At 42.8% G+C, this 22,947-nt stretch overlaps 1 protein-coding gene across 23 annotated transcripts in view; it reads right to left on the reverse strand.

Annotated features, from left to right (window-relative positions):
* PATJ (PATJ crumbs cell polarity complex component) overlaps positions 1 to 22,947 on the reverse strand; it is a 452,303-nt gene that overhangs the window by 117,305 nt on the left and 312,051 nt on the right. For all 23 annotated transcript variants that reach the window (XR_016237308.1, XM_089337289.1, XM_070078398.2 and 20 more), the window contains one exon: positions 4,371 to 4,443. Coding sequence is in view for 22 of the 23 variants with exons in the window: in XM_089337289.1 (XP_089193415.1) it covers positions 4,371 to 4,443 (73 nt within the window). In the remaining variant the exon portion in view is untranslated. The remainder of the gene's footprint in view (positions 1 to 4,370; positions 4,444 to 22,947) is intronic.

The raw sequence follows: 22,947 nt of genomic DNA on the forward strand, positions 1-22,947 counted from the left end.
CCTCTCTAAGCCCAGTCTCGTCTTCACTTGGAAATAGCAACACCGTCTCAGAGTAGATGTAAGTAAACATGAGACAACATAATGAAAGCAGTAAGATCATGCTTGGCTTTATAAAGGTGCTTTCTTTTGTATTGAGAAAAAATATGTGTAATAAACGACAAATAAAGCTCTAGGGAATGATGTTCTGATGGGAACATTTGTAGCCAACATTACCAGCTAAGCCACAGCGCCAGCACCTCTCTTAAGTCTTAATTTGGATGATAAAACCTAGGACTAGTAGGGGTGTGACAAAATGGCTATTAGTGGGGAATCATTACCTATCCCTGTAATCTTTTTAGATGGTAATCGGCCAACAGAGGTTAAAATTTTGAACACGTATAGCTTTTGACTCAGCAATTTAAGTAGGGGGTATCTATGCTATAACAATAAAAGCGTAGGGGCTGGCGCAGTAACATAGTGGGTTAAGCTGCTGTCTGTGGTGTCAGCATCCTATATGGGCTATTTGAATCTCAGTTGCTCTGCTTCAGATCCAGCTCCCTGCTAATGTGCCTGGGAAAGCAGTGGAGGATGGTCTAAGTGCTTGGGCTTCTGCACCATGTGGGAGACCCACATGAAGCTCCTGTTTCCTGGCTTTGGTTTGACCCACCCTTGGATGTTGCAGCTATCTGGGGACTGAACCAGAGGATGGAAGATCTTTCTCTTTCTGCTCCTGCATCTCCTCCTTTTTTTCTTTTTTCTTTAAAGCAAGCTTTACTAACTAGATCTGCTGGTAACCTACTTTCTCCTAAGTTGCCACCTCCAGAGAATTAAATCCCTTTGCCTCTGTCTTGTCACTTCTCTGAAAATGTACTTTGTTAAAGATGATATAAAAGCTAGAATTCAGATATCTCTTTGACTACTACTCAATTCTTTTCTTTTCTTTCTTTCTTTTTTTTTTTTTTTTGACAGGCAGAGTGGACAGTGAGAGAGAGAGAGAAAGAGAGAAAGGTCTTCCTTTTACTGTTGGTTCACCCTCCAATGGCCACCGTGGCCAGCGCACTGCGGCCGGCGCACCGCACTGATCCGATGGCAGGAGCCAGGTACTTCTCCTGGTCTCCCATGGGGTGCAGGGCTCAAGCACTTGGGCCATCCTCCACTGCACTGCCTGGCCACAGCAGAGAGCTGGCCTGGAAGAGGGGCAACCGGGACAGAATCCGGCGCCCCGACCAGGACTAGAACCAGGTGTGCCGGCGCCGCAAGGCAGAAGATTAGCCTAGTGAGCTGCGGCACTGGCCTGACTACTACTCATTTCTTGGTGTCTCCTACTACATATGAAATATACATGTTAATAAACTTCTGTTTGTTCTTCCCATATGGGTGCCAGTTCAAGTCCTGGCTGCTCCACTTCCTATCCAGCTCTCTGCTATGGCCTGGGAAAGCAGTAAATGGCCCAAGTCCTTGTGCCCCTGCACCTGTGTGGGAGACACAGAGGAAGCTCCTGGCTCCTGGCTTCAGATCGGCGCAGCTCCAGCCATTGTGGCCATATGGGGAATAAACCAGAGGATGGAAGATCTCTCTCTCTCTGCCTTTCATTCTCTCTCAGTGTAACTCTGACTTTCAAATAAATAAATATATATATTTTTAAAGATTTATTTTATTTATTTGAAAGACAGAGTTACAGAGAGGGGTAGAGACAGAAAGAGATGTCTTCCATCAGCTGGTTCACTCCCCAGATGGCTGCAATGGCCGGAGCTGTGCTGATCCGAAGCCAGGAGCCAGGAGCTTCTTCCGGGTCTCCCATGCAGGTACAGGGGCCCAAGGACTTGGGCCATCCTCTACTGCTTTCCCAGGCCATAGCAGAGAGCTGGATCAGATGAGGAGCAGCTGAAACTAGAACCAGCACCCATATGGGATAATCCACTGCACCACAGCGCTGGCCCCATAAATAAATATTAAAAAAGAAAAAAAAGAACCTATGGGGGCCGGCGCCCCGGCTCACTAGGCTAATCCTCCGCCTTGCGGCACCAGCACACCGGGTTCTAGTCCTGGTAGGGGCGCCGGATTCTGTCCCAGTTGCCCCTCTACCAGGCCAGCTCTCTGCTGTGGCCCGGGAAGGCAGTGGAGGATGGCCCAAGTACTTGGGCCCTATACCCCATGGGAGACCAGGATGAGTACCTGGCTCCTGCCATCGGATCAGCGCAGCGTGCCGGCCGCAGCGCGCTGGCCGTGGCGGCCATTGGAGGGTGAACCAACAGCAAAGGAAGACCTTCCTCTCTGTCTCTCTCTCTCACTGTCCACTCTGCCTGTCAAAAAAATAAAATAAAAAATAAAAATAAAAATAGAACCTACGGGGGCTCAAAAATTATTTTTCTTCCCTAAGTGACCAGATGGATCCTTTAAACCTGTGTATCAGGGCAGAGCTGTGGTGTAGCGGGTAAAGCTGCCACTTGCAGTGCCGGTATCCCATATGGGTGCCGGTTCGAGATCCGGCTGCTCCACTTCTGATCCAACTCTCTGCTATGGCCTGGGAAAGCAGTGGAAGATGGCCCAAGTTCTTCGGCCCTTGCACCCACGTGGGAGACCTGGAAGAAACTCCCAGTTCCTGGCTCCTGGCTTTGGATTGGCGTAGTTCCGGCTGTTTCGGCCAATTGGGGAATGAACTAGCAGATGGAAGACCTCTCTCTCTCTCTGCCTCTCCTCTCTCTGTGTAACTCTGACTTTCAAGTAAATAAATAAATCATTAAAAACAAACTGTATCAGGTCACCTCACTCCTCTATTTAAAACCTTCCTGTGGTTCCCACTGCACAGAGAATAAAACCTCAACTTCTCTGCCGTACAGAGCCTCACTCTTCCTTGTGTCTCGTGTTTCAACCATGACTCTCCCAGTTCCCAATGTGCTCCAGCCATATTCCTCAAACCCCAGGTTTACTCTCACTTGAGAACTATTTCTGTGCCCTCTGCACGGAAAGCTCTTCTTGTATTTTTCCACGTTTGGTTTCGTCTTATTTTAGTGTCTCTATGACTAATTTCAGGGGTCACTGGGACACATTCCCTATTTAAGTTCTTTGCAAGACACTGACCAGTATTTGACAGTTCTCTTGGCTTATTTATTTCTTAATTTGTTTACTTTCTCTCCTCATTAGAATGTACACTGAACCACAGTAGGGAGTCTTACCTGTTTTGTTCACACCTATACTTCTAATATCCAAAATAGCACCTGACAAATAATATACACTAATTGGATACTTGTCAAATGAGTGAACAGCATGTGTATTGTATAATCAATTTTTATTAAAAAGAGATACTATATAGACCCATTTATTTTTGTTGAGAGCAAAAAATAAGGTATGCACAGACACTAAATTGCAAGCATTGTCATTTTTGGAGAGTTAAGGAATAGAAAATTAACTTTTCTTCTGTTATCTTTGCATTGTTTATTTAGTAACAGTAAGTATAAATATCTTTTTGGCATAAAAATAATTCAATTAATAAAACATGGAAGGAAAATGAATATTTTCTCAGTTGGGGAAACAAAATGATTATATAGCTATTCTATCCATCTATTTATCGATTTATCACTCCAGAAGCAGACTGATGGAACAATCTTATTCTACCAGTAATTTCTCCATCAACAGAGGAAAGTAATTCTCTAAAAATATCTATGGTCACTGGTATGAAAGTTTTTTTTGTTTTTTTGTTTTTTTTTTTTTTTTGCTTTTTGACAGGCAGAGTGGACAGTGAGAGAGAGAGACAGAGAGAAAGGTCTTCCTTTTTTCCATTGGTTCACCCTCCAATGGCCGCCCCTGCTGGCGCGCTGCGACCGGCGCACTGCGCTGATCCAAAGCCAGGAGCCAGGTGCCTCCTCCTGGTCTCCCATGTGGGTGCAGGGCCCAAGGACCTGGACAATCCTCCACTGCCCTCCCGGGCCATAGCAGAGAGCTGGACTGGAAGAGGAGCAACCAGGACAGAATCCAGTGCCCCGACTGGGACTAGAACCCGGTGTGCCAGCGCCGCAGGCAGAGGATTAGCCTATTGAGCCGCAGCATCCGCCAAAAGTATTTTTAAACCATAAAGATAGTGGTACAATTTACTCATATAAAGAAAATCTTCAAGTAAATTCTAAAATGTAATTTAAGACATAATTACATACCTGGATAACAGGTTAAATAATTTTGAGGAAGGTAATAAGTTCTGATGTTTATTTACCATTGTTGCACATTGCTTTATAATTTTATCTGAAATATTTTCCATTTTACTCAAATAAATCTACTAGTTAATAAATCTGTGAGTTTGGAATACCCAATACAGAAAATAAAAAATATCAGGTTTAGGGAAAATAATCATGACAAACCCACTGAAGTCAGCAGGACCTGATCTGGAGCAGCCTTACCTCAGTAGATGATGGGGAACTCGATGGTACTGGGAAGGGAGCAACAGCCATCTGACTGACTGCATCTTCATTTCTGCAAAACGTTAAAACAGGCAGAGTCAGTACATAGTAAATGCCACTTTCCTGGCTGAAATTAGAAATATTTCCTCAATTCTTGGGTGCAAATGTACACACAGCATCAAATAATTAAATATATGTACTTAATTCTATATAATCTACACACATACATATTTATTATATACATATATATGTATATGTAGCTTCAAAACATGCACAGCTATTGGGCACAAAAAGAGACGTATGACTCAGGGGATACTAAAGACACAGTTATTAGTGACAAAGAATGATGATGCCGGGAGCTATAGAACCCTGCCTAGTGAATCAGGCGCTGCAGGGGATGGCTCTGGGAAGGTGTCAGCTGCTTCAGCACGGAGGAGCACACATGTGCAAAATGGGTGTGTGCAACCTCTGCAGCACTGTCTTTGAACTGGAACGGTTCCCAGCCTCCTCACTTGGCTTCTAGCCTGGTTCTGCAGATGAAGGATGAGGGATGTCTGGGACAGGACCTGTACGGTAGACGGTGAGGAGCAGTGATAGACTGGCAGAGAGAGCTCCAGATAGATAATGTTTTGTGGGGTGAGTGAATTCCCCTCCTCCTCACCCTAATGCAGCAGAGTCGGCAGGAGCTGAAATCTTATCCCTAGGGTGACAGGCACACAACAATTCCTGGAACACAGCTCTGACGACTTGGGACTACTTTCTACCACATTAGTAGCTAGGGTTAGTTAGTGGTCCTGTGAGAGTGAATGACTATCTTTCACTATTCATTCATGATGAAATATGGTTACATTTATTATATTATATGTATAATTATATTACTAATACAATTATCTGAGGAGCCAGTGCTGTGGTGCAGTGGTGAAGCCACAGCCTGTGATGCTGGCATCCCATATGGGTCCCAGTTCAAGTCCTCGCTGCTCCCTTCTGACCCAGCTCCCTGCTAATGTGCCTGGGAAAGCAGCAAGGGGATTGGCCCAGGTGCTTTGGTCTCTACACCCACAAGAAACTCCTGGATCCTGATTTCAGCCTGGCCCACACCTGGCTATTGCAGACATTTGGGGAGTGAGCCAGCAGAAGGAAGCGCTCTCTCTTGCGCGTGCACTCTATCGCTTGCTCGCTCGCTCTCTGTAACACTGACATTCAAATAAATAAATCTAGAAAAATCACTTATCTCAAAATTTACATGAAGTATTACTTTATGTTTCACAAAACAAACCAAGAAAGTTCAAAAAATGCTTCTTGTGGATACATAAAGAGTTAGATTTTCATAGCTTTCCCTCTGAAAGAGTGAGCTCCATCACCAGTGGACCCATATCAGTGTACATTGAAAAGCCACTGTCTGGGGAGAACATTCAAAATGCAACACACTGGGGTTGGTGCTGTGGTGTAGTGGGTAAAGCCTCCGGCTGCAGTGCCCACATCCCATTTGGGCGCTGGTTCAAGTCCCAGCTACTTTTCTTCCAATCCAGCTCTCTGCTATGGCCTAAGAAAGCAGTACAAGATGGCCCAAGTCCTTGGGCCCCTGCACCCATGTGGGAGACCCAGAAGGGACTCCTGGCTTCTGGCTTTGGATCAGCGCAGCTCTGGCTGTTGCAGCCCATTGGGGAGTCAACCAGAGGATGGAAGACTCTGTTTCTCCTTCTCTCTCTTTCTCTTTGTCTAACTCTGACTTTCAAATCAATAAACCTTTAAAAAAAAAGTTAAAAAACAAAATTCAACACATTTAACCTTGTATTTCTCAACAAATGCCCCTGTCATTTCTGTTTTGGTATTTTAATCACTGCTTTTACATGAAATGCTTTTCTTTGTTCTTTACACATATACCCCATCCATTCTTCTCCTGCAGTATGAGTTCAATTATCTCAACGAGGTGAACTACTGTCTTAAGTTCAACATATATACTGATGTCACTTAAATGGACATATTGAGCCCAGATCTTATTCTGAGCTTAGGATCTGCATCTCCATGTCCTACTTTATATCCCTACTACATGTCCTAAAACCATCTCAGATAAAACAGAACTTTGGGGCTGGCATTAGTGGTTAGGATGTCACTTTGGGATTCCCACATCCCATACTGGAGTCCTTGGTTTTCAGTCTTGACTCTGATACAGTTTCCTACTAATAAGCACCCTGGGAGGCAGTGGTGATGGTTCCAGTACATAGGTGCCTGTCATTCACCCAGACTGAGTACCTGGTTTCTGCCTTTGGCCTAGCCCAGCCCTGGCTGTTGCAGGCATTTGGAGAGTGAATCATTAGATGGAAAGATCTCTGTTTCTCTTTCAAATTAATTAATTAAAAGTAAATGAATAGAGCAGAGCTTTTTATCTTACTCAGTTCCCAGAGCTATAGCCAATTCTCCTTGCCTGAGCAAATATCAATAACACCTGTCTAGTTGTTCAACCAAGAACTGAGTCACTCCTGAAACTTCTCATCCCTCAACTGAACTTTCAACCCATCAACAAGTCTTGTTGATTATACGTTCAAAACACATCTTGAGATCTTTCTCCTTTCCATTCTATTCTATGTGCAAACCATCAGCACTTCTTATTGAAACTAATGTAAGAATATTCCATTTCCTTTCTCCACTTACATTCTCTCTCCTGTCTATTTTTCCTGCAGCAGAGTTATTATCCTAAGACATTAATTTGATTATATTGCTATCTCCTGCTTAAAGTGCGCCAATGGCTTCTTATTACATCTGGGATCAAGTCCACAGTTGGCAAGGGAGCTATGAGGCTTTGAGCAACCTGGCCCAGCCCCCTTTTCTGGCGCCACCTGGTGCCCTCTTTCCCTGGCTCACGGCAGACTCTCCATTTCTCAGTTAAGCTAAGGTCCACTCCCCACAGGCTTTTTGCTTACCCTATTATTCTCTACTGTTCTGCAGGCTTGTCAACCAAATCCTTTTTTCTGATTTACTCCTAGTCTCCTTCATAGCTCACCATAAATGTCATTTCTTAAAACAAGCTTCTATGACCACCATATATACTTACAGTACCCTATACGATGATTGCCTTTATGGCTGTTTTTCCTCCCTAACTTACGCAAATGATTTACACAAACATTTGTTTTAAACCTGTCTTTCTAGATAGTAAGCACTCCAAGCACAGGACTTATGCTCTTCCTACTTTCCCTTACCCTACCATAGTTTTTTTTTTTTTTTTTTTAAAGGAATGGTTTGGAAAGTAGGGGTCAAAATGGGATACATTGATCACTCTCTTCAAAAAGGAGACAGAATGGTGAGGTTTCAGTTGCTGTCCCTAACTGGCTGTGGGACTTTGGGGAAATCACTTTTTAGAGCCTCAGTTTCCAGATGGTTTAAGTAAGTAGGTTGAACTGTAAGAATTCTAAGGTGGTATAAATTCTCTGTGTAATGAGACAGAGAACAAATAAAAAGATGAAGTATAGGTACTATTTCTTCCTTTTTTAAAAAGATTTTTTTTACTTGAAAGGCAGAGTAGGGTGGGATGGGAGAGGGAAGACAGACAGGCAGATACATACCTGCTAGTTCACTACCCAAATGGTTGCAACTAGTAGGGGTTGGGCCAGGCTGAAACCAGGAGCCAGGAATTCCATCTGGGTCTCCAACATGGGCAGCCAGAACTGAAGTACCCGAGCATCAGCTGCTGCCTCACAGGTACACATCAGCAGGGAACTGGATCAGAAGCATGGAGTAGGAGGTACTTGAACCAGCACTCACACAGGGGATGGGAGTCCTAAGTGGTGGCTTAATCTACTGTGACATAATGCCCACCCCTAGGTACTATTTCTTGTTCTCCTCTAAAAAGAGCATTCTTGGAATACCTAGTACATGAACCAGACCAACGCAAATGGGAGAAAAACTAAAACTATAATGTGACACAGAGGGGTGGCCATGTGGCACAGTGGTTAAGTTGCTGCTTGGGATGCCTTACATCCCATGTTGGAGTACCTAGTTTGTATCTGGGCTCCTCCACTTCTAACCCAACTTCCTGATACTCATGAAGAGAGACTTAGGTATTTAAGATGATGACTTAAGTACCTGGGTCTCCGCTACCCATGTGGGAGACCTAAATTGTGTTCCAGACTCCTACTTTGGGCCTGGCTATTGTGGGAATTTGGGGAATAAACCAGCAGACAGAATATCCTCCCTCCCTGTCTCTGCTCTTCAAATGAAAAAAAAAAAATTTAAAAAATAAAGTAATATGCAGCATGAAGAACACATGTATTTTTTCTGACAGGATTACTGATGCCTTGACCTTGCACCATTATGTTAAGTGCAGACTATTGTTTTTCAGGGAATATGAGCCATTCCTCAGCAGTTTGCTCACAAACAGAAAAACTAATCAGTTACCCCTGTATAAGCAATGACATTTTCCCAGTGGTCATTCCCTTTCCCATTCAATTTTTCCCATTAAATAACACAATAGATCTCAGTTCAGCTTAGAGCTGAAAGCCAACGGGATATGTCTGCTCCAGATTTGGAACTCACAGGGTAGAGGCAATCTGGCAGTAATTAAGTAGATGGCTTTTCATATCTCTTTCAAAGGTTACCAGCATTAAAAATATGGCTGCACATAAATTTTACTGAGAAATCATGATTAACTGGACCTGGTTAGCTCAAATCAGCTAAGTTATCCCTTCACAATTTAATGATTTTCCCCAAATTAGTATGAGCTTAATGGCTTCTATTAAGTTTTTAAAAGCTCACATAATAGGAAATATACAGTTACAATAGAAAAAACTACTATAAGGAGTTACAGTTCATAATCCTTTATAATCCATTTAACAGGAGTATTCATACACCTCAGCATCAAGCCAGCAGAAAGCTGACATAGTAGTTTAATTCCTCTTTATTTTTAAAAATCCTGCTAGTTCATGTCCCAAATGCTTGCATTGGCTGTGACAATGGTGGGGGCCAGGACCTGGCAGAAGTTGGGAGCAGGGAACTCAGTTCAGGTCTCCCCGGTGCTGTGGCAGGAACCCATAGACTTGATCCATTACTACTGCCTTCCAGGGTCTGCATTGGCAGAAAGCTGGATTCAGGATCCAAGGCTGGGCACCAAACCCAAGTACTCCAATGTGGAAAGCAGGTGTCTCAAATGCTAGGACAAATATCTGCTTCCACAGTAGCAATTTTAAAGAAAAAGGAAGTAGAAAGAGAAAAACCTAAAGAGAGAGTGAGCACTTATACTACAAACCAGTTAGCCTAAATGACTTTGGCCTGGGAACCTTTGACCCCTCATGTCCATTCATAAGGAATGAAATCTAGTGCTTTACAAAAAAAATCTTTCCTTTCCATATAATTAACCTAAGTTTCTTAGGCTCCTATGATATACACAAGACACACTCAGAAATTGTAACTGTTTGCTCATGTTTTTATAATTATGTTTAAGAGCTGCTGAGTGCCAGTGTGCTGAAGTCCTTAGCACTGGAGCTGCCACACTCTGTGAAAATTTCTTGTGCTGTTCTTCTCCAAGCACAGGTGACAGCTTATTGCTTTACATCCTCATCTTGTAGTGGGGTATCTGCAGAGAGCATGGGCATCCTATAGATTTCTGGTGAATGAAAGTGATTTGGTTGACAGGAAAAAGAAAGAACTATCGCAGCTCTGCTTTGTGCTGTCTGAGCTGCTCCGGTGAGGTAAGGACGATGTGCAGCCTGAAAGTCAGCAGCTATCAGCAGTCACCACGTGGAAGGGACATTTTTGGGGTGTCTTCCCAGTTCTGTGATTCCCTGGTGGCCATGGGATCTATACTAGGTAACAGGAGCTCTGCCATCTGTCTCAGTTGGGGCCAATCACATTCTTGCTCAGGAATGCAAAATTGATGACGAAAGCAGAGATCAGGAGTGCAGTGCCAAGACACCAGCAATGGAAATGCTTGAGACTAACCAGGGGTCAGAACACCCTTCTGCGGACATCTCCAGGGTCACCCTGGCTTATGGGTCTTTTTCTTTTTTTTTTTAAAGATTTATTTTTATTTATTTGAAAAACAGAGTTCCAGAGAGAGGTAGAGACAGAGAGAGAGGTCCTCCATCCGCTGGTTCACTCCCCAGATGGCCACAATGGCCAGAGCTGCACCGATCCAAAGCCAGCAGCCAGGAGCTTCTTTCTGGTCTCCCTCGTGGGTGCAGGGGCCCAAGGACTTGGGCCATCTTCTACTGCTTTCCCAGGCCACAGCAGAGAGCTGGATTGGAAGAGGAGCAGCCGGGACTAGAACTGGTGTCTATATGGGATCAACCTAGTGCGCCACGGCGCCGGCCCCTTGATTCTTTTTAAAAGCCATACTTCTACTTTATACATAATAGCCCCAAACTGGGAACAAGCCAACTGTCTTCCTACAGGAGAATGGGGCCAACACCATTTTGTGCATTCATAGAATGAAGTATTACTAAGTAATTAAAGAAGCAAACTTTTCATATACACAATATTGGGTGAATCTCAGAAACATTATGTTGAATCAAAGAAACCAGACATAAAACTGCTTGATTTTATTTATAGTAAGTTCAAGAACAGTCAAAAGTAATCTATGGTGCCTGAAAATAGGAAGTGGTTGGTTCTGATGGAAGGAGGGACTGGAAAGGGGCACCAGTCTAGGGTGAATGAGTATTTTACATTTCTGCTTTTGGTGGCACATGTAATTATCAAAAACAGTGACCTGAGGCTGGCGTTGTGGGGTAGTAGGCTAAGCCTATGACTGTGGTACTTGCATCCCATATGGGTGCTGGTCCATGTCCCAGATGCTCCTCTTCCAAACCAGCTTTCTGCTGATGGCCTCAGAAAGCAGTAGAAGGGGCCGGTGCTGTGGCATAGTGGGTAAAGCCTCCGCCTGCAGTGTCAGCATCTCATATGGGCAAAGGTTCTTATCATGCTGCTCCACTTCCAATCCAGCTCTCTGCAATGGCCTGGGAAAGCAGTAGAAGATGGCCCAAGTCTTTGGGCCCCTGTACCCATATGGGAGACCCAGAGGAAGCTTCTGTCTCCTGGCATCAGATTGGCACAGCTCCAGCTATTGCAGCCAATTGAGGAGTGAACCAGCGAATGGAAGACCTCTCTCTCTGTCTCTCCTTCTCTCTCCATGTAACTCTCTGACTTTCAAATAAATACATAAACCTTTAAAAAAAAAAAAAGAAAGAAAGAAAGGAAAAGAAGATGGCTCAGGTTCTTGGGCCCTTACACCCATGTGGGTGACCAGGAAGAAGCTCCTGGCTCCTGGCTTCAGATTGGCTCAGCTCTGGCAGACATGGCTATTTGGGGAGTAAACCAGCAGATGGAAGATCTTTCTCCCTGTTGCTCCTTCTCTCTGTCTGTAACTCTGTCTCACAACTAAATAAATAAAATCTAGAAAAAAAATGTAGTGAACTGAACACTTAAAAATTTATTGGATTGAGTGTAAAATGTAACTCAATTAAACAAACAAAAAACTCCATGTGTATATGTAGTGTAAGACAACTATGCTATCTTGGAAAAAATCTAGGCAAATGGACAGACAAGCCTAGGCAAAGGTGCTGATTCTTCTACTGATAAAATGTAAGAAAGACACAAAAGAATGTTTAGAAATCTTGGCTCTTTAGCCTATAGAATTGGGAAAATAACTTTCTTTTGTGAGAAAGTATAAATGTCAAAGTGCAAAAGCACACTAGTGATTGCTATTCAATGTTTTATGATGTTGAGTCTCAGGTGCTTAACTTTTCAGGTGCTAAGTCCTCAGTTACTGTTAATTCATTTGGCCATAAATCAAAAAAATTTAAAAAGTCATCACGTCTAATAATTTCATTGTAAAGGTTTTATTCTTTCTTGTCCTTTTCCCCAGTCCCATGGTTCCTATCTCAACTCATGTACTCTACGTAGCCTGGACGCGGCCAACGGTGTCCCTGCTACTTTCCTGGTTGTGCTTTCCCTGTATCTGAATCATTTCCAATTACTCCCCTCTCAACCGTGAAAAACACCCCTCTAACCAAACCTGAAAACATAAACTGAATAATGCAACATCAAGGAGTTCCCTCTGTTGATGCCTGTTTTACCTGATGAATAGTTACTTGCGTGCCTGTGTTAAAAGTTCTTGGAGAACTTCTCACTTAACTGTATGACCTTATATAGTGCCCAACACTTGAATTTAGGTTCTTAATAAATACTCAAATTTCATGTGTTCATGAAGTTCAGATATAGTTTTTTCCCTGTCTGGCTTGTCTCAGCAACATCACTCTGGTTTTTTTTTTTTTTTTTAACAATACTTCCCTACACTTTGGGAAGCACATACATGTCATGTGCCAAGATTTATTGACAGGAGCCTATATTTACTCTTTATCCATCATAGGTGTAACCATAATTCAAATTGTAATAAGGTGTTTCATTAACATGTTATTTGAAACATTAACCAACAGCCCTTGATTAATTCCATAGGATAAATATGGCATACTTTCTCCAACATGAACTCTCAAAGAACACTACACATTGTGGTCAAAAGATAAATTAGGGGGCTATGAGGGCAATGCATGCTTCTGGGAAACATAATAAACCATGACAACTACTTCTGAATGAGGAAAAAGACGAGATCTAATGTAACAGGTGGTGTGTATTTATGTCCACAGAATACTTTATCAAGTATTCTTATTTTATCAAGGTCTGAGAAAATCAAGAGCATTTCCACCTCTCCTAAAAGCAGGTGTTTGTGCCATCCTAGAAAGTCGTCAGGGATCTCAAAAGACCTCAAATAGCAAAAACAGTATTGAAAAAAAACAATGTTGGAGGTTCCATCCTTTCTAATTTCAAAACTTAGTACGAAGCTGCAGTAATCAAAACAATATGGTGTTGGTATAAAGACAGATGTACTGACTAACGATGGAATGGGACAGAGAGCCCAGAAATAAACCCTTGTATATGTGGTTAAATGGTTTTCAATGAGAATGCCAAAAACATTCAGTGGTGGAAAAGATGAGCTTATCAACAAATAGTGTTAGGTAAACTGGATATTCACAGGGGAAAGAATGAAGCTGGATCCTTTCTTTATACCATATGTAAGTATAAATGGATCAAAGATCTAAATAAGACGTAAAACTATAAAACTCTTAGAAAAACATAAGGGGCACAGGTTTTTATGACATGGGATTTAGTAATGATTTCCTGGAAACAACACAAAAAGCATGGGCCACAAAAGCAAAAATAGAAAAATGAGACTACATGAAAACTAACTTTTATTCCTTAAAGAATGCAATCAACAGAGTGAAAAGGCAAGGTACAATGTGGGAGAAAACATTGAAAATTATGTATCTGATAAGAGGTTGACATCTAGAATTTATATCTAATAAGAAGCTAATACCCAAAAGACTTCCACAACTCAGTAGCAGCAAAAATGAACAACCTGATATTTCTCCAAAAAAGATATAAAACTAGTAAGCACACAAAAAGATGCTCAAGCCACTAATCATCAAGGAAATGCTAAATAAAATGACAATGAGATACTACCTCTCATTAAGATAGCTACCATAAAAAAAAATAAAAAGAAATGTTGGCAAGGTTGTGAAGAAACTGGAACATTTGTACATTTGGTGAGACTGTAAAATAGTATAGCCACTATGAAAAATAGTATGGTGGTTCCTTAGAAAATTAAAAAAAAAAAAACCCACATGACTCAGTAATTCCACTTATGAGTATATATCTAAAATAATTGAAAACAGGGTCTCAAAAGATATTTGTCTATCCATGTTTACAATGTCAGTAGTCACAATACTAAAAGGACTTAGCAACCCAAGTATCCACTGATAGACAAACAGATAAAAGGACTGTGGCATGCACACACACACACACGTGGAATATTATTTAGCCTTAGAAAGGAGGGACATTCCGATATATGCTAAAACATAGTAAAATATATACTTAGTGAAATAAGCCAGTGAGAAAAGGACAAAAACTGCATGATTACACTTATATGGGAAACCTAGCATAGTCAAATTAGGAGGCATACAGAATAGTGGCTGCCCAGTGTATTAGTCAGCTTTTCACCACTATAACTAAATATCTAACACAGGCAACTTATGAAGGAAAGAGGTTTATTTTTTGGCTTGCTGTTGTAGAGGTTCATAGTCCAAAGCTAGGCAGGTGCTTTGAATCCGCTGTCTGGTGAGGTTGCAGGAGGACAACGACAGCACATATGAGTAATAATCACTGGTGAGCCAGGAAGCAGAGACAGCAACTAGGCTTGACTCTGTTTTTGTAACCATCCCTGTTGTGAGCACTTCCTTCTGATTTCACACTTCCAGTACTTAAGGACCTCCCACCAGGTCCACCTGTCAGACACCAAAATTGGACTTAGTTTTCACCCTCTCAGCACCATCACCTTATGACTTTGAGATTAAACATCTGCATGAGTAGGGGAGACAAATCAGGTTCAAACTGTAATGGCAGGGTCTGGAGACAGGGAGGACCAGAGTTAATTTTTCATGGATAGAGGGTTTCAGTTTGGGAAGATGAAAATGTTCTGGAGATGGACGGTGATGATGGTTACAGAACAACGGGACTACGTGTAATACTGCTGAATTGTGCCTCAAAATGTTAAAGATGGTAAATTTTATGTTATTTTTATTTTATCACAATTAAAAAAAATTAACTGAGCAAGAAAAGCAGAAGTATGTTTGAATGATTCAGAATATAGGTTAAAATTCATCATGGTCTTCACGAGTGTTCTGGTCCTGCCTCTTGGAAATGTACTTTTGCCACACTCGTGGGATCTTATTTTATGACAAGAAAAGAGCATTATATCAAAAGCAGAAGTTACATGCCCAACTTCGGTCTGAGCTGCTGAGTAGGTTGATTTTATGTTTTTGCAATCTTTTCTAAAATAATCACCCAGCACATCGTTTAGGTGCATACACACACACACACATAAATACTGAATAAACGAGGAACATGTGCATATAACTAAGGAGGTCCAAATATTATTTTCTGATTATATTAAATTTAGTGATGTGAGACACTGGAGGACACAAGAAAAATAAACCTTATACCTGTTGTTCTCAAGGGAACATGACATGGAATTAACCTTCAGCCAGGGAAGTTCTATGTAAATGAACCAAAAGCAATGTACAAAACAGAGTAAATCATTATATCTCAATGAGACAAAATTTCTTTCTAAAAAGGTTCCAGGAAATATCCTTAATTGTATGAACAGACTGAATATTTCCATTCAGAATTGGAAGAAACCACCAAAACATGGAACTGAAATGTTGAATTTGAAATAAAAGTCCAATGACAATGGGATTATGAATTCTATTTACTTGGCAGTCCAAACAATGTCAATCACTAATGAGGGCTGCTGGGAATAGCTCAGCATCCAGACTTACATTTTACAAAGGTGGCCCCAGGCAAGTTCTAAATAATTGTTGCCAGTTGTGCAGAAAAGGTGGCTCATAAAATACCTGGCAGCACAAGTTGGTGGGAGGGTTGATGCGGGGAGCTTAGGACTGGATGGATGGATGACTACCCTAATAAGTTTCGCATAGAGACTCTTTCTAAAAGGTAGTGTAGTATTCTCAGCTACTCCCCTCTTAATCCTGGCTGGCGAGGCCCAAATGCTGTTCAGATGTCCCAGCTTTTACCAGGGGGCCTGTGGTGGGAAAGAGGACTCTTCCTAGCAGGGAAAAACCCATTACAGATCCTGACCCATTCTTCTGCAATAATCATGGTAATCTCATTTCAAGAGCCAGTGAATGGTTTGGTAATGGCAACGAACCACACAGGAGATCCTCCATGGAGAGCTGCTAGTGGTTTTACCTTTGTTAAAGATGTTTGAAGAGTACAAGCTCCTCAAAATCGAGGCTTAAAAGCCTACATGTGGCAAGAAAATGCATAGAGGGAACAAATGTCTCACTCTGGTTGCTCACGATGTGTTCAGATGGCTCTGCTTTTATTACGCTCCCCATTCTTTAGGATTCTTTGGCAACAAGCAATAGAAATAAATTCAGGCCAACTTAAGCAAAAGAAAATTTACTGAAAGGATAGTGGGATCTCACAAAACTGACAGACAGGCCAAAGCACCAGGTTTGAAACAGTTAGGAAATAAGAAACTGCCAGAGGACAAGGAAGCAGTAAGCAGCACAGCATCACAGAAGGAAAGTCTGCTGAGGGGGCTGTGGCTTCCAAGGAGTCACACAGGATGCACACAAAAACCACTCACAGTATTTGCTTCCATCATACTGCCTGAGCTTGGGTCCCACGACCACCCACTGGCCACACCTTCAACTTCCACAGAGGGACACAGGGATCTGGTTTCATAGTTCTACCATTGTGTTTGTGGGCTGCGGAGTTCCCAAAGGAAATAGGTATTCTACAGGACAGAGTAAAGGACATTTCAAAAAGTTCGTGGAAAAACAGTATTGAAAGATAAGTTTACCAGGATGAAAAAAAAAATTGAAATGCATTTTCAATTTTTTTGTTTCAAAACACTCATTTCCCCATGAACTTTCTGAAGACTGCTCATACAAGTATTGACTACAGCATTCCCACTGGCCACCACAACGAGGGGTTCTTAGTGTCAAAAGAGGCAAAACAAACCAAGTCCTAATTTCTACTAATAAATAATTTAGCTAATAAATTCTGGTTCTACGTTAAGGAACGGGAGTAGAACAAACTGCCAATTCCGTGCATGAGATAAACTGGTTTTGAAAGAAACTTTACTAATTGTTAAAAGAGGATGAGCGGCCAGCGCCGTGGCTCAATAGGCTAATTCTCTGCCTGTGGCACCAGCACACCGGGTTCTAGTCCCAGTCAGGGCACCAGATTCTGTCCTGGTTGCCCCTCTTCCAGTCCAGCTCTCTACTGTGGCCCGGGAAGACAGTGGAGGATGGCCCGAGTGTTTGGGCTCCTGTACCCGCATGGGAGACCAGGAGAAGCACCTGGCTCCTGCCATTGGATCAGCGCGGTGCGCCAGCCGCAGCGTGCCAGCCACAGCAGCCATTGTGGGGTGAACCAAAGAAAAAGGATGACCTTCCTCTCTGTCTCCCTCTCTCACTGTCCACTCTGCCTGTCAAAAAAAAAAAAAAAAAAAAAAAAAAGAGGATGAGCATGTTTGGTAGCAATACTATAACTGATTCACTCAATTCACCCAATTCATGAACAGTCCCATAAAATATTTGGTCCGTTCAGTTGGACTAAAGTCACTCTCCTGGGGCTAGCATTGTGGTGCATCAGGTTAAGCTGCCACTTGTGATACAGGTATTGCATACTGGAATGTCGGTTCAAATCCCACTTACTCTGTTTCTGATCCAGCTTCCTGCTAATGTGCCTGGGAAGTACTTGGGCCCCTGACGCCCATGTGAGAAACCAGGATTGGGTTCTGGGCTCTTGGCTTTGGCTTGGCTCAGACCTGACTGTTGCAGCAATTTGGAGAGTGAACCAGAGGATGGAAGAGTACTCTGTCACTCTCTTGCTTTGTCACTCTGCCTGTGTATCTGTACTGCTGCAAATACAGTTTTGTCAATTTTTGTTTTATATCTTTGTCAAACCAATGGTTAAGAATGATATAATACTATGGTTTCGGTTATCTGTGATTTTTTTCAAGTTTACAAAAGAAGAATTCTCACAAAGAAAAATTTACAGTTGCCATGGATACTAAGAATAATATGTCATAAGCTGCTAAGAGGACTCCAGAAAGACCAAATGGATCCACAACTGGATTAAATGCACAACTTCTGCAGGTTATCAGAGCATGTCAAAGGGACAATTGTTTCTTGTTTGAATGTATGAATTGCAGTATCTTTGACAAAAGATAAAAAACAAAAACACCCAACTCTGCCTTGTTCTTCATTCAAAGTGCTTTTAAATTCTACTTATAAAATCAAATTACTAAATAATATAAATTATGGTACAAAAATTTATAGAAACCAGAATGGGAAGCAAGAGTTGGCAATGCAGACACTGGGAGAGGTTCCAGGTGTCCACCCCATAGCCCAGCTAAACAGAAGAACTACGAAATTGCCAGTCTTGCTACTTCCTTCCTCACTGCAGTGCCCAATACAGAGTATACTGCTAACAACTTCTTGTCATATACTGGGTAAATTCAAAAAGTTCATGGAAAAAAACTGAATTAAAAGTTTACTTTGGTGAAATCCATCCATAGTTTTCTATAATACGCGTTTTGCATGGACTTTTAGAAGACCTCTGGAATATCATGGATGATATTTTATTATGTACCCAAAAGAGGGCACTATGTTCTACGATCCAGGACAGTCAGGATGCTGCTTCTTTACAGCATTGAAAACAACTGGCATGCACAGCCATACTGTTCAGTGTAGTTCTTGAAAGACTGCTTCTCCTACAGAATGCTTGGGTACAGGGGCTGGCGCTGTGGCATGGGGGTAAAGCCGCCACCTGCAGCGCCAGCATTCCATATGGGCACTGGTTCAAGTCCCGCTGCTCCAATTCTCATCCATCTCTCTGCTATGGCCTGGGAAGGCAGTGGAAGGTGGCCCAAGTCCTTGGGCCTCTGTACCCATATAGAAGACACAGAAGCAGTTCCACGTGGGAGACCCAGATGAAGCTCCTGTTGTGGCCATCTGGGGAATGAACCAGAGGATGGAAGACCTCTCCCTCTCTCTAACTCTTACAATTCAAATAAGTAATAAATCTTTAAAAAAAAAAAAGAAGAATGCTCAGGTATATTGGGTGGATTGTTCAATTCCAGAACCTTTCAGTTTCTATACATACCATGGGTGGGCTTACTTATCCTCTAGCCTTTAGTATAAATATCTTTTTCTGTAATGCCTACCCAAAGGCCCTGAAGGCTAGGTATTTCTCTGTAACACTCTCTCATAGGCTATCCCTACAGCATCGTGTTACTTACAGCCATGGACAAGATACTAGACTGCTCTTTATTCTCTGCCTTCTCCTTTAGGGGAGCTTATGTTCTTGGCATCACTGTCTGCACAGCATCAGCACAAGCAGGCACTCAGTGAACACCTGCTGAACAGGCAGATGATGCTTCTGAATGAAAGGAATGCTCATGTTACTGGCTATAATCGTTTCTTTCCCTCCTATTTATTAAAAGTTTATCTAACGAGAAGCAAGGGTATGAAAAAGATTTTAAAAACAGGCATTCAAACTGCTTCTTCAGATGGTCATCTCTTAGGGATGACTCTGACACACACATTAATTTCAAGTCAGCATCACCTTTCAGGGAAGTGGCCAGAGGATCTCAGGTCACACTATATTTTTAATTACAAAAACAAGACATATATCCAATCGATACAGTAAGGTAGATCCCATGGTGAGTCCACGTGAACCCAGTGGGGCTTGACAGCGGCTAGCACTAAATCTTTACAAAGGTTTCAATTTCATCTGGCCTCCTTTAGCCCCAGGAGTTTTTACACAGTACACATTTTCCACATGTAATTAAGTAATGGAGAGTGAGTTGTTATACATGACATTTAATTTTCAATAGTGGGGGGAGGTACAACAGAGCTGCAGGCAAGATCATTAATCTCCTTGGATCCCTGCACTGCCAAATACAGCAATTCATTCTTCATGGTGTTAATATAGCCCTCCTCCTGTACTTCAGCTCGTGTGCTCCTGGGGCAGGGATAGTGCAGGATCAGAAAACCCTTGGAAATTAATCGTGTAAAGACCCAGACTGTAGTAAACATCTCGATGACCAAGAGTTCAACAATTTAGTATATCAAAATCCATATATTTAGGCTGCAATTTACAGCAATGTCTAAAAATCTAGTGATGGGAACAGAAAAAGGGAAAGAGTGATTATGGAAGGCAGGTTATGTGTAGCAGTGACTTGCTAATTTGTATTAATGACCTGGAGACCCCCTTGTGAATTATAAAACAGCTAGTATATGAATAAATACATATGTTAACAGAATATGATAGGGACGTGATCACACAAATATATACTACTATGGACTAAAGGCCTTAGTTAATTTAAATATTGCTTGTAGCATATTTTAAAAGCGTTCAGTGATTACTGCTAATCTAACTCCAAAACCTGTGGCTAGTTTCCATTTTTAACTCAAGTGTCAATAACCTTGAAAAAGAGTTACCAACATATAAAGTCCAAAAATTTCTGTATGTCAGAATTGCACAGAGAATTAATAATCCCAACTAAGGAAGATTCCTCCCCCCACAAATAGAAGTACTAACTATAAAGAAATATAATTGATAAAAACTAGTTTCCAAAGTAACTTTATAAACAGAGTTTTTTTTTTTTTTTTTTTTGACAGGTAGAGATATAGACAGTGAGAGAGAGAGAGAGAGACAGAAAGAAAGGTCTTCCTTCCGCTGGTTCACTCCCCAAATGGCTGCTATGGCCGGCACTGTGCCAATCCAAAGCCAGGAGTCAGGTGCTTCTTCCTGGTCTCCCATGTGGGTTCAGGAGCCCAAGCACTTGGGCCATCCTCCACTGCCTTCCTGGGCCACAGCAGAGAGCTGGACTGGAAGAGGAACAACCAGCACTAGAACACAGTGCCCATATGGGATGCTGGTGCTGCAGGCAGAGGATTAACTAAGTGAGCCACGGCACCAGCTCCTATAAACAGAGTTTATACAGAGCTTAAAAGAAAGGAATAATCATCTCTGTGTTGCTGAGATGCTGCAAGTGTTAACATCCCAAAATTGAAAACTAATCATTTTGCAATTGCCACATTGGAGTTCTTATAACTACGGCTGAAAAGTGGTGCTGTGTATAAGAGGCTGAAAGCTGACCTGAGGGATGCATCAGACAACAGCCCAAACAGGACAGGGTAAAGCAGCAGACGGCCCCTAACATGCAACGGTGCCAAGTACACACAAGATATAAATCTTCCATTTTACTCCCACTGTTCATGTACAGATCTGATGCACAAGAAAATACCTTCTTTTCTGCTTGCCATAATTGCCTAAAATTCTGACACTGTGTGATACTACTTACTTCGATGAAATGTATTCTGCTTTGTTGACATGGGGATTAATTCATATTAATTTGATTTTCCTTATATTCCTTCATTAAACTGTTCTTATTAAAATATCAGATCATTCTGGCTGGCGCCGTGGCTCACTAGGCTAATCCTCCGCCTGCGGCGCCGGCACCCTGGGTTCTAGTCCTGGTTGGGGTACCGGATTCTGTCCCGGTTGCTCCTCTTCCAGTCCAGCTCTCTGCTGTGGCCCGGGAAGGCAGTGGAGGATGGCCCAAGTGCTTGGGCCCCTGCACCCGCATGGGAGACCAGGAAGAAGCATCTGGTTCCTGGCTTTGGATCGGTGGTGCAGCACGCTGGCCGCAGCACTCCAGCCATAGAGGCCATTTGGGGGGTGAACCAACGGAAAGGAAGACCTTTCTCTCTGTCTCTCTCTCTCACTAACTCTGCCTGTCAAATACATATACATACACATATACATACATACATATATACACACACACACACACACACACATACACACACACACATCAGATCATTCTGAAAAAAACCAGCAGTGGCAGCAGCACCAGCTTACAGGCAACTGATGTTTTTGTCATATTGTGTCTATCTCATACTCCTTTTATTTATTTATTTATTTTATTTTTTATTTTTTTTGACAGGCAGAGTGGACAGTGAGAGAGAGAGACAGAGAGAAAGGTCTTCCTTTGCCGTTGGTTCACCCTCCAATGGCCGCCGCGGCCGGCGCGCTGCGGCCGGCGCACCGCGCTGATCCGATGGCAGGAGCCAGGAGCCAGGTGCTTTTCCTGGTCTCCCATGGGGTGCAGGGCCCAAGCACCTGGGCCATCCTCCACTGCACTCCCTGGCCACAGCAGAGGGCTGGCCTGGAAGAGGGGCAACCGGGACAGAATCCGGCGCCCCGACCGGGACTAGAACCCGGTGTGCCAGCGCCGCTAGGCGGAGGATTAGCCTAGTGAGCCGCGGCGCCGGCCATCATACTCCTTTTTTTTTTTTAACTTATTTATTTGAAAGAGCCTCAGAGAGGGAGACACACATACACACAACACACACACACACGGTGGGGGGGCTAGGAGAGAGAGAGAGAGAATCTTTCATCTGATGGTTTGCTCCACAGATGGCTGCAACAGCCAGGGCTGGGCCCTGCTGAAGCCGGGAGCTTCACCTGGGTCTCCCATTGGGTGGCAGGGTCCCAAACACTTGGACCATCATCCACTGCTTTTCCCAGGCCACCAGCAGGCAGCTGGATCAGAAGCAGAGAAGCCAGGACATATAGGCACCCATATGCAAGGCTGGCATGGCAGGCAGGGGATTTACTGGCTATGTTACAATATCTGACCCATTACAATTTTAGTGTACTGCACTTACCTGCTATCTTCCCAGGGTGCACATCAACAGGAAGCTGGAGTAGAAAGGGAGATGGGGTGCAACCCAGGTACTCTGATATGGGATGTCCCAACTAAACAAGTACCCCTCCTGACATCTTTGCTTTTCTTCTGTTTTCTTTCTCCTCCTGTTCCACCTTTCTCTGCCATCATCATAATCAACACTTTAGCAGCAAACACTGTTGAGCCCACACCGTCAGGCAATTGTCTTATGGGAAATGGCTATACCATACCATGTTACAGACC

The sequence above is a fragment of the Oryctolagus cuniculus genome, chromosome 7 (genome assembly GCF_051225735.1).
Source record: "Oryctolagus cuniculus isolate XC-2025 breed Fujian yellow rabbit chromosome 7, ASM5122573v1, whole genome shotgun sequence".
NCBI lineage: Eukaryota > Metazoa > Chordata > Mammalia > Lagomorpha > Leporidae > Oryctolagus > Oryctolagus cuniculus.